The 12,649-nt window shown below is 40.6% G+C and overlaps 1 protein-coding gene across 4 annotated transcripts in view; it reads left to right on the forward strand.

Moving 5' to 3' along the window:
- The window catches only part of kcnab2a (potassium voltage-gated channel subfamily A regulatory beta subunit 2a), an 81,002-nt gene that overhangs the window by 52,934 nt on the left and 15,419 nt on the right, over positions 1–12,649 (forward strand). For all 4 annotated transcript variants that reach the window (XM_070838798.1, XM_070838807.1, XM_070838789.1 and 1 more), the window contains one exon: positions 12,277–12,320. In XM_070838798.1, coding sequence (XP_070694899.1) covers positions 12,277–12,320 — 44 coding nt within the window. The remainder of the gene's footprint in view (positions 1–12,276; positions 12,321–12,649) is intronic.

Below are 12,649 nucleotides of genomic sequence, written 5' to 3' on the forward strand. Positions count from 1 at the left end.
TTTCGCAGATCAGGCTCCTGAGTGCAAGAATTAGAACTAGAACTATTAAACATAGTTTTTTTTTATCTTATACTGATAATCTCTCAGTTTTGAATTAGTTGTAACGTGGCTTCCTATCGAGTATTTAACTTAAAACAGAAATATTCAGATTACATGTATTTCCAATCATTGAAGAAAAAGCTATATAGAGTCAATTGGCGCTATTAGAAAACCTGTTTTTGTCACCTTACAGACTGTCCCTGACATGCTGGTAAAACAAACACTTTGTATAATCATAGCTTTTACCCACAGCATAGTATGGTGCAGTGATGCTGCACTGAATATTTACCCCACCCCTTCCGTCAGTTGATTACTAATTACTGGTGTGTTGTAGTATATACAGTCCTGTTGCTTTCATTCTGACACGTTGGATGAAAGGAGGGGTTCTCTATTTAAGGGAAATTATTTAGCCCGTTTGTGTGCAGAAACCCCAGGGGACATGAAGACTAATGAAAGTGCTTTATCTATCATACCCCATATTTAGCATTTAGGACAAGGTTTTCTTGCAGAAAAGCATTTATAACAAAATGCTAATGTCTCCTATTTGTGTGGTGAATTATTCAAATTATTCCAGGTTTTACACAAGGGCTGAAAAAGAAGTGGAATATCTTTAATTGCGTATTAAAGCACTGAGGGAAGAAGAGTGAATGGCAAATTGAACAGTAGCACAGGACACAAAATCTGTAGGCAGTGTTGGTGAGAAAATGAGTTCACATTACTCTTCAGTGTGGTAAGGTACAGTACGTTATGATCTGCAGCAAGCTGGCCGTTAATGCAGTGTATCTGCTTTGTGCCGCAGATTTCAGTCAACCTGTCAGTAGCTATTTGGCAATAATAACACGCGCTCTGTATGTTTTCTGACACCTGTCACTCAACTGCTCAAACAAAGACAATTGTTCGACATGGTGATATTGATTTACAATGACAACCTTTCATCAAAAACCTGCATCCATGTTCTACATTCTAACACAGCTGCAACCAATGCACTATACATATTTATTGTAAGTGCTCGTTCACACTGTATTCGTTCTCTGACAAGTTACTTGTGTTGTGTGAGATGTATAACATGATTGATTAATATTGTAACAGTCTTTCATGTTTAAAATCTTAGTTTGAGTGGCAAAGTGTTACCAAAGCATACTGTATTTTTCTTAAAAGGTGCTAGTATGATAGAAAATTAATTTAATTGAGCACACTTCTTAATTGGAGAGAGATATTATAAACGATGTGTTGATATTTGTTTCTGCAGTGGTATTAAAACTGTGGCCGAAATCTCACAACATAAAGGCTGATGATAAGCCTCTATGTTTTGAGTTGTTTGTAACACTTTTATTGCACATATATTCTACTCTTACGCCAACAGGGCCCTCAGAGGAGCCATATTTTTTACTTGTATATTACTGTGTTCTCTGTAGATTGGCATTCAAATGGTAAATGACTTCTTTTCTGACAGAAATGCTAATATAACATTGAAATCAACCGTTTATCTTTTCAAGTAACGCCCCAAAATGAATGAAGAAAACTATTCAGATGATGTTGTGCCTTTCAAAGCTAAATCAATTTTTTGGGTGAATCGTTAGGGGTACATTGACTGCTGACAGACGCATTAAGACTGGGCATTGATTTAAGGAAACGCATTACCCATCCTCAGTACTGTTGTCTGAAGGCACATTGCAATCCTTTGCATCTGATTTGCTAGCAGCATCCTCGCCATGTTGGCGCACTGTCATTATTGAGGCTAATGATGTTGAATGAGTAAAATCATTTTCGGCTCAGAGGCCAGCGGCTGTTTGTGTTCTTCGCTTCCGCAGTGTAGTCCAAAGTACATAACGGGCTCTGTGTTTGTGTGTCTGATGTAAACTGAAGGTAATGCAGGCCTGAATGCAGCGTGAGGCTCGGAGATAACGCACGCCGAGGGTAACGCGTAGTGTTTGTGGTTCTGAAGAGATGCGAATGAAAGGGAAGGAAGGAGAGAGCGACGGAAAACAAAGGGAGAGTGCTGAGGTTAACGCTGGTGTATGCACCATGCCCAAGAGGAAGTACAGTAGGCTGAAGTGATCTGTGCTCATGTCACTGTGTATCTTTCAAACATGCCTCTCGGTGTTGAAGCTTGCAGGCTCCTTTAACATGGCCACGCAGTTCTCTTTTCATCCATGAGCTCCTTTTTTTTTCTTTCTTTTGTAAAATTCAGTTTTGAGTTTTTCACTTGGACTCACACTGGCCATTTGGGCTGCTGAAGAGGTGAGTGGTTTTGTAACAGTTCCCCAAAAGAATACAGTCAGAGCTTATCCACCCAACAAAACTTTCCATGATTATCCACACTGCAGAATAGCAGTGTGAAATTCAGATCAGCCTCATTTGCATACAGTCGTCTCTGTTTCCTTGAATGGCAGCCTTGAGCTTGAATCAAAACTGTTCGTCTACATCCAGTGGCAAGGATGCAAGCTAGGCTGGAAGTGACCTCCCCCTCAAGGCCAAGGAAACCATCAAAGTGATCGTCTTTTCAAGGTACAGAGGGATTGTGGCAGCTTTAGTGGACTGCCGCACCACAAAATCAGCCGCTTTATAATGTGACACTGGGCCTGAATGACATGACTGGTTAAAATCATCAAGCTTGACTGTGAGAGCCCGCACCTCCTCCAAGGAATGATTAAATGGCTTCAGTCAGGACTGAATTAATGGTGCACACAAAATGGCTTATGATTATGTAAAGTAGTCTTGCTCAGGGAATGGCAGAATATCTGTGAGATTGGGAAGGCAGTGCAGGTGGGGAGTCAATCCCATAAAGCCCCTGCTTTTCACAGTCCGGTTATCAGCTCCTCTCTCAAACAACCAAACCAAGGAAGGGTCTTGAGGGAATGATTCACCTTTCGGAGAGGCAGTTTTCTTTGCTTAGGCACAGAAAATAAACTGCTGCAAATTAATGCTGAGGTGCATAAGTTTGGAACACGTATCACTTTTCGATTGGGCTGCCATTTTTGTGCTTTTGTGCAGACTAAATGTAAGAGCTGAGTATAAACTGCTGTGGATAACATTTGTGCTTTAGTAGGATATTTCCTTGTCAAGGCATGGTTCTTTGCCACAGTTTGTATCCGCTTCAGAACACTTCTGCTGTGTTGCACTCAGTATCGTTTACTGCAGTGCCCATGTAAATCAGAGCTGACTCACCTCCCACCTTGTTGTAAATCTACAAGTAACTCGCCTAGTCCAGACTGTCAGTAGGATTCCTCGCATCTCTGGAGGTCCACTTTTGGTTGTAAAGTTGACAGTGAGTCACAGCCACAGTAAATAGCTACTGGCAGTGTTGTGTAAGCAGATGGCATTTAAATCCCACCGCTGTGTTGTGTGAAGGTGTGATGTATCATTATCAATGACAGAGATAAGGCTCCAGTTAGAAAAGGCCATCCCACCAGTTCTGTTTTCATTTAATGCACTTTGAAGATATTGATGTGACCCATCTGAAGACAGAAATGGGAGAGGAATGTCAAAACTTGTAGACGTCAATTATTAGTGAATAGCTTCAGTGTTTTTGGATGCATTATTAGCTGTTAGCTTGCACAAAGGAATCAGTCCTTCAATATAGGAACGTTTTTGTCCTCATCAGGGAATTTTTAACTGAACTGAACATCGCTTTTCCGATATTTTGTTACACAAATGCAAAAGTATGCACAGCTCAGGCTTGGGTGACAAAAGCTGTGGGTGTGAGATTTGGGGCGTCGTGAGTGTGGGTGCATGCTGGGACGTTTTCCTGTATTCCGGGAGCCAGCTTTCCACAGCCTGCACACCCCCTTGAAATATGAATCATAAATAGACCGTGGTAGTTGAACTGAACACGCGTATAGCACTACACTTTGGCCACTCTGATGTAAACACCAAGACTCATCCACAGCACACATTTCAGTCCACAGTAGCCACTTAGGTACCATCTTAAATGTGCACAGAACACTTGCCATCTGTTTGCTCTGGGCATGCGGAGAGAAAATTGCCAAACGGTGGGATGGTTCATTTATTGATGCAGGCTTGTGTTTCACTGTATGCACTGAGGTTTTGTCTGTGTCGGTGTATGGGAAAGCCAGTGAGATGGGGGTTGTTGTGGACTATTTTCCCTATGTGTCTATAAGTGTGTTTGCATGTGAGAGACACTTGGGGTATGTTGAAGGAGAAAATGAAGACAGCTGTTCTTTCTTTGCCTCACTGATAGAGTTTAATTAGAGCCTCTGTGTGTGGGTATGTGTGTTTGTGCGTGTGTGTTTGTCACCACTCATTTCTCTCTGCATGTTATTTCCTTAAAAGCTCTAGAAATAGCCACGATTTATTAATTCTGTTGTACACTGCCAAGAGGAGGAACGTCCTTTATGCACTATACAGTATCTGCATCGTAGCCAATCGGTTTCACAATGTACGTGTGTAGGAGTTTTATTTAACTGTTTGCATTGCATTATGGTTTCCGTATGGTTTACACATGATTGTTGGGCTTATTAAAGCAGGCTAAAATACAGTGTCCTCATACCATTCAAAAGTTTGTGTGTGTATGTGTGTGTGATTGATTGTTATCGTGCATACAGTGAGGAGATGGATTTGGATTTATAAATAAGTACTGAATCAACAGACTTGTTATGACTGAATGAAATGTCTATTTATCTTTTCCTTCTGCATGAGAAGCATTTGAACTGCAGGTTACGTAATGTGTAAGGCAGTGATTGAGGAAAAACTGTAGCACAAATAGAAGTGAGGCTATACTGTAGCAGGAGGCCAGAGTTTTTGCTCAGTTCAGACAGTAATAAGCGTCCAGGTCAGCAGGAAGAAATCCCACCTACCCAACAGCATCATGCATAGTCATGTGTGTCATGAATATTTAACCTCAACGTTTTTTTAATTAGGCTGATGGCACCAGTTTGCCCTAAACTGATACAGTTTACAATAATAGTGCATTTTTATGAGCCAGATGGTTTCTTACAGGCTACTTAAAACAAACAAGAGCCTTTTAATTTATGGAAATGCCTCTAATTATTTGCGACAAGCACTGCAGCAAATGATTATTTTCATTAACAATAAATCTGTCAATTGTTTTCTCAATTAATTGATTGCTTGGTCTATAAAATGCCAGAAAATGGTGAAAAATTTCCATCAAGCCCAAGCCCAGTGCAAAGATATTCAGTGTACAATCATAAACATTTAAGAAGCTGGAACCAGAGAAATTGAAAAAGATTAATTGATTATCAAAATAATTAATGATATATTTTAATGTAAAACACGAACTGATTAGTTTACAAGGCTCTGTTTGCTACCTTCTTTCAGTGCATTAAGTTCACATTGTTGGTTTGAACACATTCACTCCATAACATTTTCCATTAAATTTATGGTTTATAGAATACATTTCATCTGTTGCCATGGTCAGTGAATATGCTCTGTCAGTATCCTTTGGCTATGATAGCCCATTTAAAAGCATGTCAGGATGTTAGCGCACAGCTCAGTGTGACATTAAAGATACAGTATGAGAATCACTGGAATCCCCCACAGGTTATAGTAAGTTTCTATCTCGTTCCTCTCGAGCATGTAGCAGAAGATTTTCCATCCCTGTGGGCACTGGCAGATTTATGCCCAGACAAGAGCTTCTGAAAATGCCCAAGTTAGAAGAAAAACAAATTCAGCCTCAGGAAAACCCTCTGAGCCCACAATCTGTTTATGCCCAAGTAGGAAAAGAAGTGCCTCAATGCCAGCAGCTCTGCTGTATACTATATGTATGAAGTTTGCTTTGTACAAATGAAATCACATTTGACGTGTTCTTAGGCTGCTGTCAAATATGGAGCTTCAAGCAAATACCAGTATACATTGTATAACTGAGCGTGTGTTCATATAATGGCTTCCATGAGAGCTAACGGTCACAGCAAGAGCCGGAATGACAAATAAGGAGTCAACAGCAAAACAAAAAATAAACACTAAAACTACTGTGACTGTGGAACCTGTGTGCAGCCTGGAAGTAATTACATGGCATTTTTGAGGCAACTCCACATTGGTTGCACTTAACAAGCCTCTGGACAAATTCTACCAGCCAACCTGAACTCTGTCTCAGTTCAACGGAGGGCTTCTACAGTATTTGGTCACAATCCTGCCTTTTTGCCTGCAAGAACACATTTATTTCAGCTATGATAGGAATATAATGCCAGCTTGATCTGTCTTTTCAAGGCCAAAATGGTGTACCGTTATTCCTCCCTGCTGTCTGTGTAAAAGGTATTTAGACAGAATTGGGGGGTCTGTTGTTGTTCTGCCTTAAAGCCGCCAGCAGAGGTAAACGGTGTAAAAACGGTGAACTCTCAGGACGGGACGCCATTAGACTGCTCTGTTACACGTCACGCCTCTTTTGTTTACAGATCGAAAATCACACACTGGGGCAGCAATATGTTGGCGCTGTTTGGTTCAGTGCAGAAATGGAAAGTTGGCTTAATGGCAAGTCTTCTTTACAGCAATATTGTGTGATCTGTGCAAAAATGTGCAAACCTTCAGCTGTGCATAATGTGCAAACTAAAGTTAGGTTTGCTGCCATAGCATCCAGCATTCATTCAGCTCTTTTTATGTTTTTTGGGAGCATAAGTCTGTACATACTTTAAGTGGGTGTATTTCATGGTGCCTACACCAAAAACATGTAATGTGTGAGCTTCAAGGTCTGAAAGACAAACAGTGGAAGTATTTGTAAGGGTTTCAGACAACTACAGTTTAGAGGATCCTCTGTAAGAATATGGCCCTGTTTCAAGGTGAATTTGAAGGAGTAGTTCAACATTTTGGAAAATAACTTAATTCACTTTTTTGCTGAGAGTTTAGTGAAAAGATTGATACGACTCTCATATGTGTCAATTAAGTCTGAAACCACAGCCAGCAGCTGGTTATCTTAGCTCAGCAAAATTGAGGAAAGAAATGGTACGTAACTCTCAACTGATAAATCTGAACTTTTATATGGATGAAATGAATAGGATATGAAGTATTAATTAGTGAACTTTAGAGGTGCTGGTAGACAGATTTTTTTGTTTTTTAATCTAGTTTGGGCAGTGCTAGACTAGCTGTGTTCTCCTGCTCCCAATCCTTACGCTGAGCTAAACTAATCATTTCACTAATCATGCTGTAGGATGTGAACAATGAAGTGCAGAACTATTCATGTTTCATATCAATGACTTGACTGACGATAATTGGATAAGTAGGGATAGCGTACTGTATGCTTGTTAAGGTTCAGCTGATACAGAGAAGCAGATGATGGAGAAATTTAAATTTTTGGGTGGTCTCGTCCTTTAATCTCAGATAATGTGCGTAAGAAGCTTTTCAGAGCAGAGTGGCTGGGACTGGCTGTTCCTCTAACATTTTTTTATTGCCTTGTCAGGACATTTCTAATCCAGTTTCTAAGTTCTCCACTGTGGGTCTCTTCCTTTTAAGTGTAATGGCTGTTACATCAGGAAGAGAAAACCACCTGTAGCGTGCGTGTGTGTGTGTGTGTGTGGTTGAAGCCACGGGGTTTGGTTGTATTAATAGTTCTCCTCAGTGCACATATCTCTCAACACGTTCCCCTTTACAGCTCTGTGACCTTGTTTTCTCATTCATCACCCTGTCCTGTCCTATCCACTGACTTCACATTGACTTGAAGCCCACTCTCCCACTCAGTCTGCCTACTTTATGCTTCCTGTCCTTCCCGATGTTTCCCTCACACCTCACCAAGATTTCACCAGTGCATAATTAATCAGAGTAGAGCTTTTAATTGGAATATAATCGATGTAGATCTGCTCCTATGTTAATATCAGTCCCTTTAGTCCTCTCAATCCCATAGTTTTAAAACACATAACTACAGCAGATTTTACATTTTTATGTTGTTGGTGCCCTGAATAAGTTGTGATTCAACCAACATCACCAACTCGCACCCTGAGAATTTGTCGAATTGATGCTTTTGTTGGGACAGCAGATGTGTCTTTCAAAGGTCAGTGTTTTCAGTCTTTCTGAAACAGGCTAACTGGTTTTAATGGTTTGGGGTTGACACAGTAGATGTAGATACAGTAGATTATGAGATTATATAGTTAACTAACTATGCTACAAAAACTGGCATTTATAAGTGTTTTCGCTCTGTTACAGCATTGTCATTGTTTTTTTTACGTTCTGCTCAATATTTCAAGAGAATTGTGGCTGTCACAAATGATGCATGTCATTGTGTCTCCGAGGTATTCTTAAAATTGTATTGATTGGTCTGACGGGCTCACTACAGTGTTTATTTAAAGGGTAATTGATTGGCCAAACAGAGGAGTGCGTGTCAGTCATGGGAAATTGCACATTTAAGATAGATGGAAAATTATTTGGTCACATCTATAATCACACCTAAAACTAAATGTAAACGTAACACAATCTGTCCTTTTTGACTTTGAATGTTTGTGTTTGTTTGGTTTGTGAAATATTTTTACTGTTCAGGATGTTGTAGGGAAGCTGTGTAAATAAAATTTGAATGCCGCATATGAGAAGATGAATCATGCAATTAGCAGTGCTGAGAGGTTAAATGTGTAGGACTGAGGGGGAAGTATTAGCTAAAAATGAATATGGAATTCATAGCTGTGCTTTCAATTGTGTGTAATGACTTGAAACTAATAGTCGTTGTGTTTTTGTTTAATGTGTCCTTTATATCTACATATGGAGCGGGTCCTTTCAGTCCGCCATGTTGCTTTGCCATCTTTCTACCTTTTGCCTTTTGCATTTTTACTTTGAAGTGACGGCTTGAATTTAGTGGTGCGAATGTACCACTTTGTGTTGTGACAAACAGAGGATCAAACTTATTATTTAGCACAAGAAAAAGCAAAGTGTGAATCCTTGGAAAGGATGGGGTGAGCTGAGGGGTATCAGTTGGTTGCAGTCTGAAAAATCCTGCACACTGGTCCTTTAAATATCATTCACTACAGGTAAGAACCTGCTCATGTTGATCTGTGCTTACTTTCCATTGCTGTGTTAATATTCCACCATAACACATCATTCTGTTATATTTCATGTTTTTCCTCTAGAGGCAATAATTCAATAATCAACAATCCAGTAATCAATAATAAATGAAGGTGACCTATGATATTCTCTGCCTTATGCTGACCTTGATGGGAGAAAAAACACCTCCCCTATTTCCCACAGGTCAACTTCCATCAATGGCTGCCAAGGTCAGAGGCAGAGCTGAATCCTTATGTCAAGATAAAGTGTAATGCAACCTGAGTGTAAACAAGCCCCAAATATCCAGTAATCTCTAAACCCTCAATCAAATAAGCCAACAGACCAAAATGAAAAGCCTTGCTTTGTCAAAAGGGATGATGATGAGATCAGAAGGCTCATGTTAATAGAAACTTAACTTCATAGAAAGGTTAGTATTTCAAAGTACAGACCCGCACTGGGCATGTGCTGTGGTCACTACGTGTCTAACCACTGGATCTCATCTGGCTTCGTCCCCGCGGCTGCGTTGGTGTTGCTCTTGTGTACTGAAACTGTCTCATTCATTGCCGTGGAGGGTGTGAGAGAGATGACTTTACTCGTGCGGTTCATGTCTGCTGAGGCTCAGCGGGAACGTGACCCCCGCCTGCTCACAGGCCCTGCCACAGGGTCATTGCAGCAACACACGATGCAGTATTCAAGGCCAGTCTAGTAAAATATTGAACACAACAACGTGCTGACAAAGGGACATCCTTACAATGAGAACAATGGCAAGGGCGCACCTGTGTATTCTGATATCCATCGTACTTATTTTTAGGTTTGGGGAAGTGCTTGAATGCACCGGTACTGTATGTGCACTATTCATGCTTAAAGCATACTTATGCAACACTCACACAGTAAGCTTTGCGCGGCGATAAGCCCTAACACACGCAGATGAAAATGGTGCAAGTCTAGAAGCATGTGTATACAGTCGCTCCGTGTTCATCTAATTAGACAGATTTACTAGTCTTCTCGTCTTCTGAATATTCAAATTCAGACAACTTTGTTTATCCCTCAGGGGCAATTCATTCGTACATACTTGTGTGTGAACATATTAGGCAACAAGGATTCATTTAATCACATTAGGTCTTCAAATTTGCAGTAGTGCAAGGCTCAAACCAGACTCAGTGCTGAATGTACAGGAGCACTTTACCACTCAGTGTTTACAGACAAACTCTTCTAAAACAGGATGCAGTCAAGCAGAACTTTCAAAGATCTTTTGCACTTATTAAACAAATGTCTCAGTCCATCATTAAAAACACTATAGCAAACATGCTTGACTAACAATTTCAGTCAGTAAGCTGCTTTTGGTTTAGGTTATCTCTGTTCGTGACACCAAGCAGCCCCCCACTCCCCTGAGGGGGTATTTTTCTCATGCAATTAAGAAGCCGTTAATTGTAAATCAGCTCCAGTGGTTTGCCAGAGGGGACTTGGGTTAACCTTGTCACCGCGGTGCACCGTAAGGGCATGAGATCCCACTAGATTCTCCTCTCCCCTCATGACTGGCCGTGTTTGCTGATAAGGCTCCCATACATTACGTCATCAGGCTCTCGGATTCAAACCTTAACACGATTACAGACCTCACTGACCAAATCACATCTTTTTAATGAGGCTCTTTGTAGTGAGTAACTTTGACACAAACGCTTTACTTGCAAAATACACAAACAGGATATGATTTCATTATTTTTCAATATCGCTCGATCTCACTGAAACCTCCGATGGCTCCAAGAGAGGCTGATTTTTAGCTGCGATATACGGTTTTGAAATATAATTAGAAAATAAAGATAGAAATGAATGGAGAAATTCTGCTGGCATCTCCAGTGGTTCAGTAAAGTAAGAGTGGAACTAATGATGCTGGATGATGTAGTGAACATTTAACCGGATTAACTCTTCCAAAATAGACAGTACTATATATGAAGATGCATCAAAAGGAAACTTAAAGCATTATGAAAGCTTTTTTTTTTGTTCCAGTACAACACAAATGCAGCCCACTTAGCCTACTTAGAGGGGATGTGATACTGTTAAGATTTCCATGTTTATTTTAAACGGTTTAGTCAGTGGACTTTGTGTTCAGACCACATTGAAAGAAGTGTTTTGTTACTCACCGCAGCAATTCAGCAATCTTATCATGGCTTCACAAAACACCCACACACACACACACACACACACACACACACTCACAGTCGCGCAGTCACAAGCATATAACGCACACATCTGCATTCATGTACTCGCACAGCACACCTATCCCCTGTCTCCCTCTCCACTCCTTTTCATTTCAACAATATTTCTATACAGGCTTATAAAAATAAATTAGATATCCTCCCACATGCTCACTTTGACTCCTGCACATGTTACATCATCTCTGATGCCACATTTCTTTTATCTCTTTACACTGCCGGCTTATCTCTTGAAGGAGGTTGACCAGAAGTAGCACATTTCATTTTGTACGTTTAATCATTTCTTAAATCAGAGATATGTCAAGAAACAGAACTATTAAGGTCTGAAGATAAACTCTAAATTCTCAAATTCTCTAAAAAAAATAAAGATATGACAACTAATTTAGCCTGCTAAGTCATTACAGTGCCCATAACAAATCAGCTACGACGTTGCCTTTCAACTTGAAACCACAGACGTCTTAGAAAGGTTTAAAAGCTTGCACAAAAGAATCAAAGACCCAACCAAAGCTGCGATTGTCAGCAGAGGGGGTCTGTCTGGGCTGTGATAGGCTCGGAGACGCCAGCTTTCAGAGCAAGTTGTTGTGTGTAGTCAAGCTTCCACGTTGCTGTGGGGGATTTTAGTCAGATGGCTGCTGAGGGATCCTGGTGTGCTGCGAGAAATTTCAGTGGATGTCGTGGTGGGCCTGCTTAAAACCCACTTCCTCTCTCCGACTTTCCCCTGACATCTCACAGTGCACACGTGTGCGCGCAAGCACACACACACACACACATTTTCTCATTGTCAGCACACGTGTTACTGTCCTTACTTACCCATCCAATCCACATGTGTCAGTGCTGCAGTAAATGTAAAGCCCCGTTCTTCTCAGCGTCTGTGACTGTAAGCTTCCACTGCAGTAAGAACCTCAAGATGAGACATCTCTATGTTACAGAAGATTATTTATTTATTTATTTATTTATTTATTGTTTGTCAATCTGTCTAAGTTACAAATGAGACTCGGTGGTCATAGCTGCCACGACTGGAGTGCAAAACATCACAAATCACAGCCACTGTGGTCCTGCATTAATGTTAATGTAATTCTCTCTCTTTTGACAGAAACCTTGGGAAGTCGGGCCTGCGGGTGTCCTGCCTCGGATTAGGTAAGAATCTCTTGGGTCATGAGACACTCTGAGAAGTTTGCTGCACCCCAAAGAGTCTGTATAACAGATTTGTGAGGGGAACTCATAATCCCACGGTCCTTTATCTTCAAATAGGCTGAAAAGAGAGTTTTTACACAGAGTGAGAAAATATAAGTTCCAGTAACTCTGCAGAAGTTATAAAATGGTTCGAATATATTATCCAAACTTGATGCCTTTTCTTAACTTGATCTTGTTTCACAAACAGTGGGGCAAAAAAGTATTTAGTCAGCCACCAATTGTGCAAGTTCTCCCACTTAAAAAGATGAGAGAGGCCTGTAATTTTCATCATA

Source organism: Pempheris klunzingeri, chromosome 2 (assembly GCF_042242105.1).
Source record: "Pempheris klunzingeri isolate RE-2024b chromosome 2, fPemKlu1.hap1, whole genome shotgun sequence".
NCBI classification, from domain to species: domain Eukaryota; kingdom Metazoa; phylum Chordata; class Actinopteri; order Acropomatiformes; family Pempheridae; genus Pempheris; species Pempheris klunzingeri.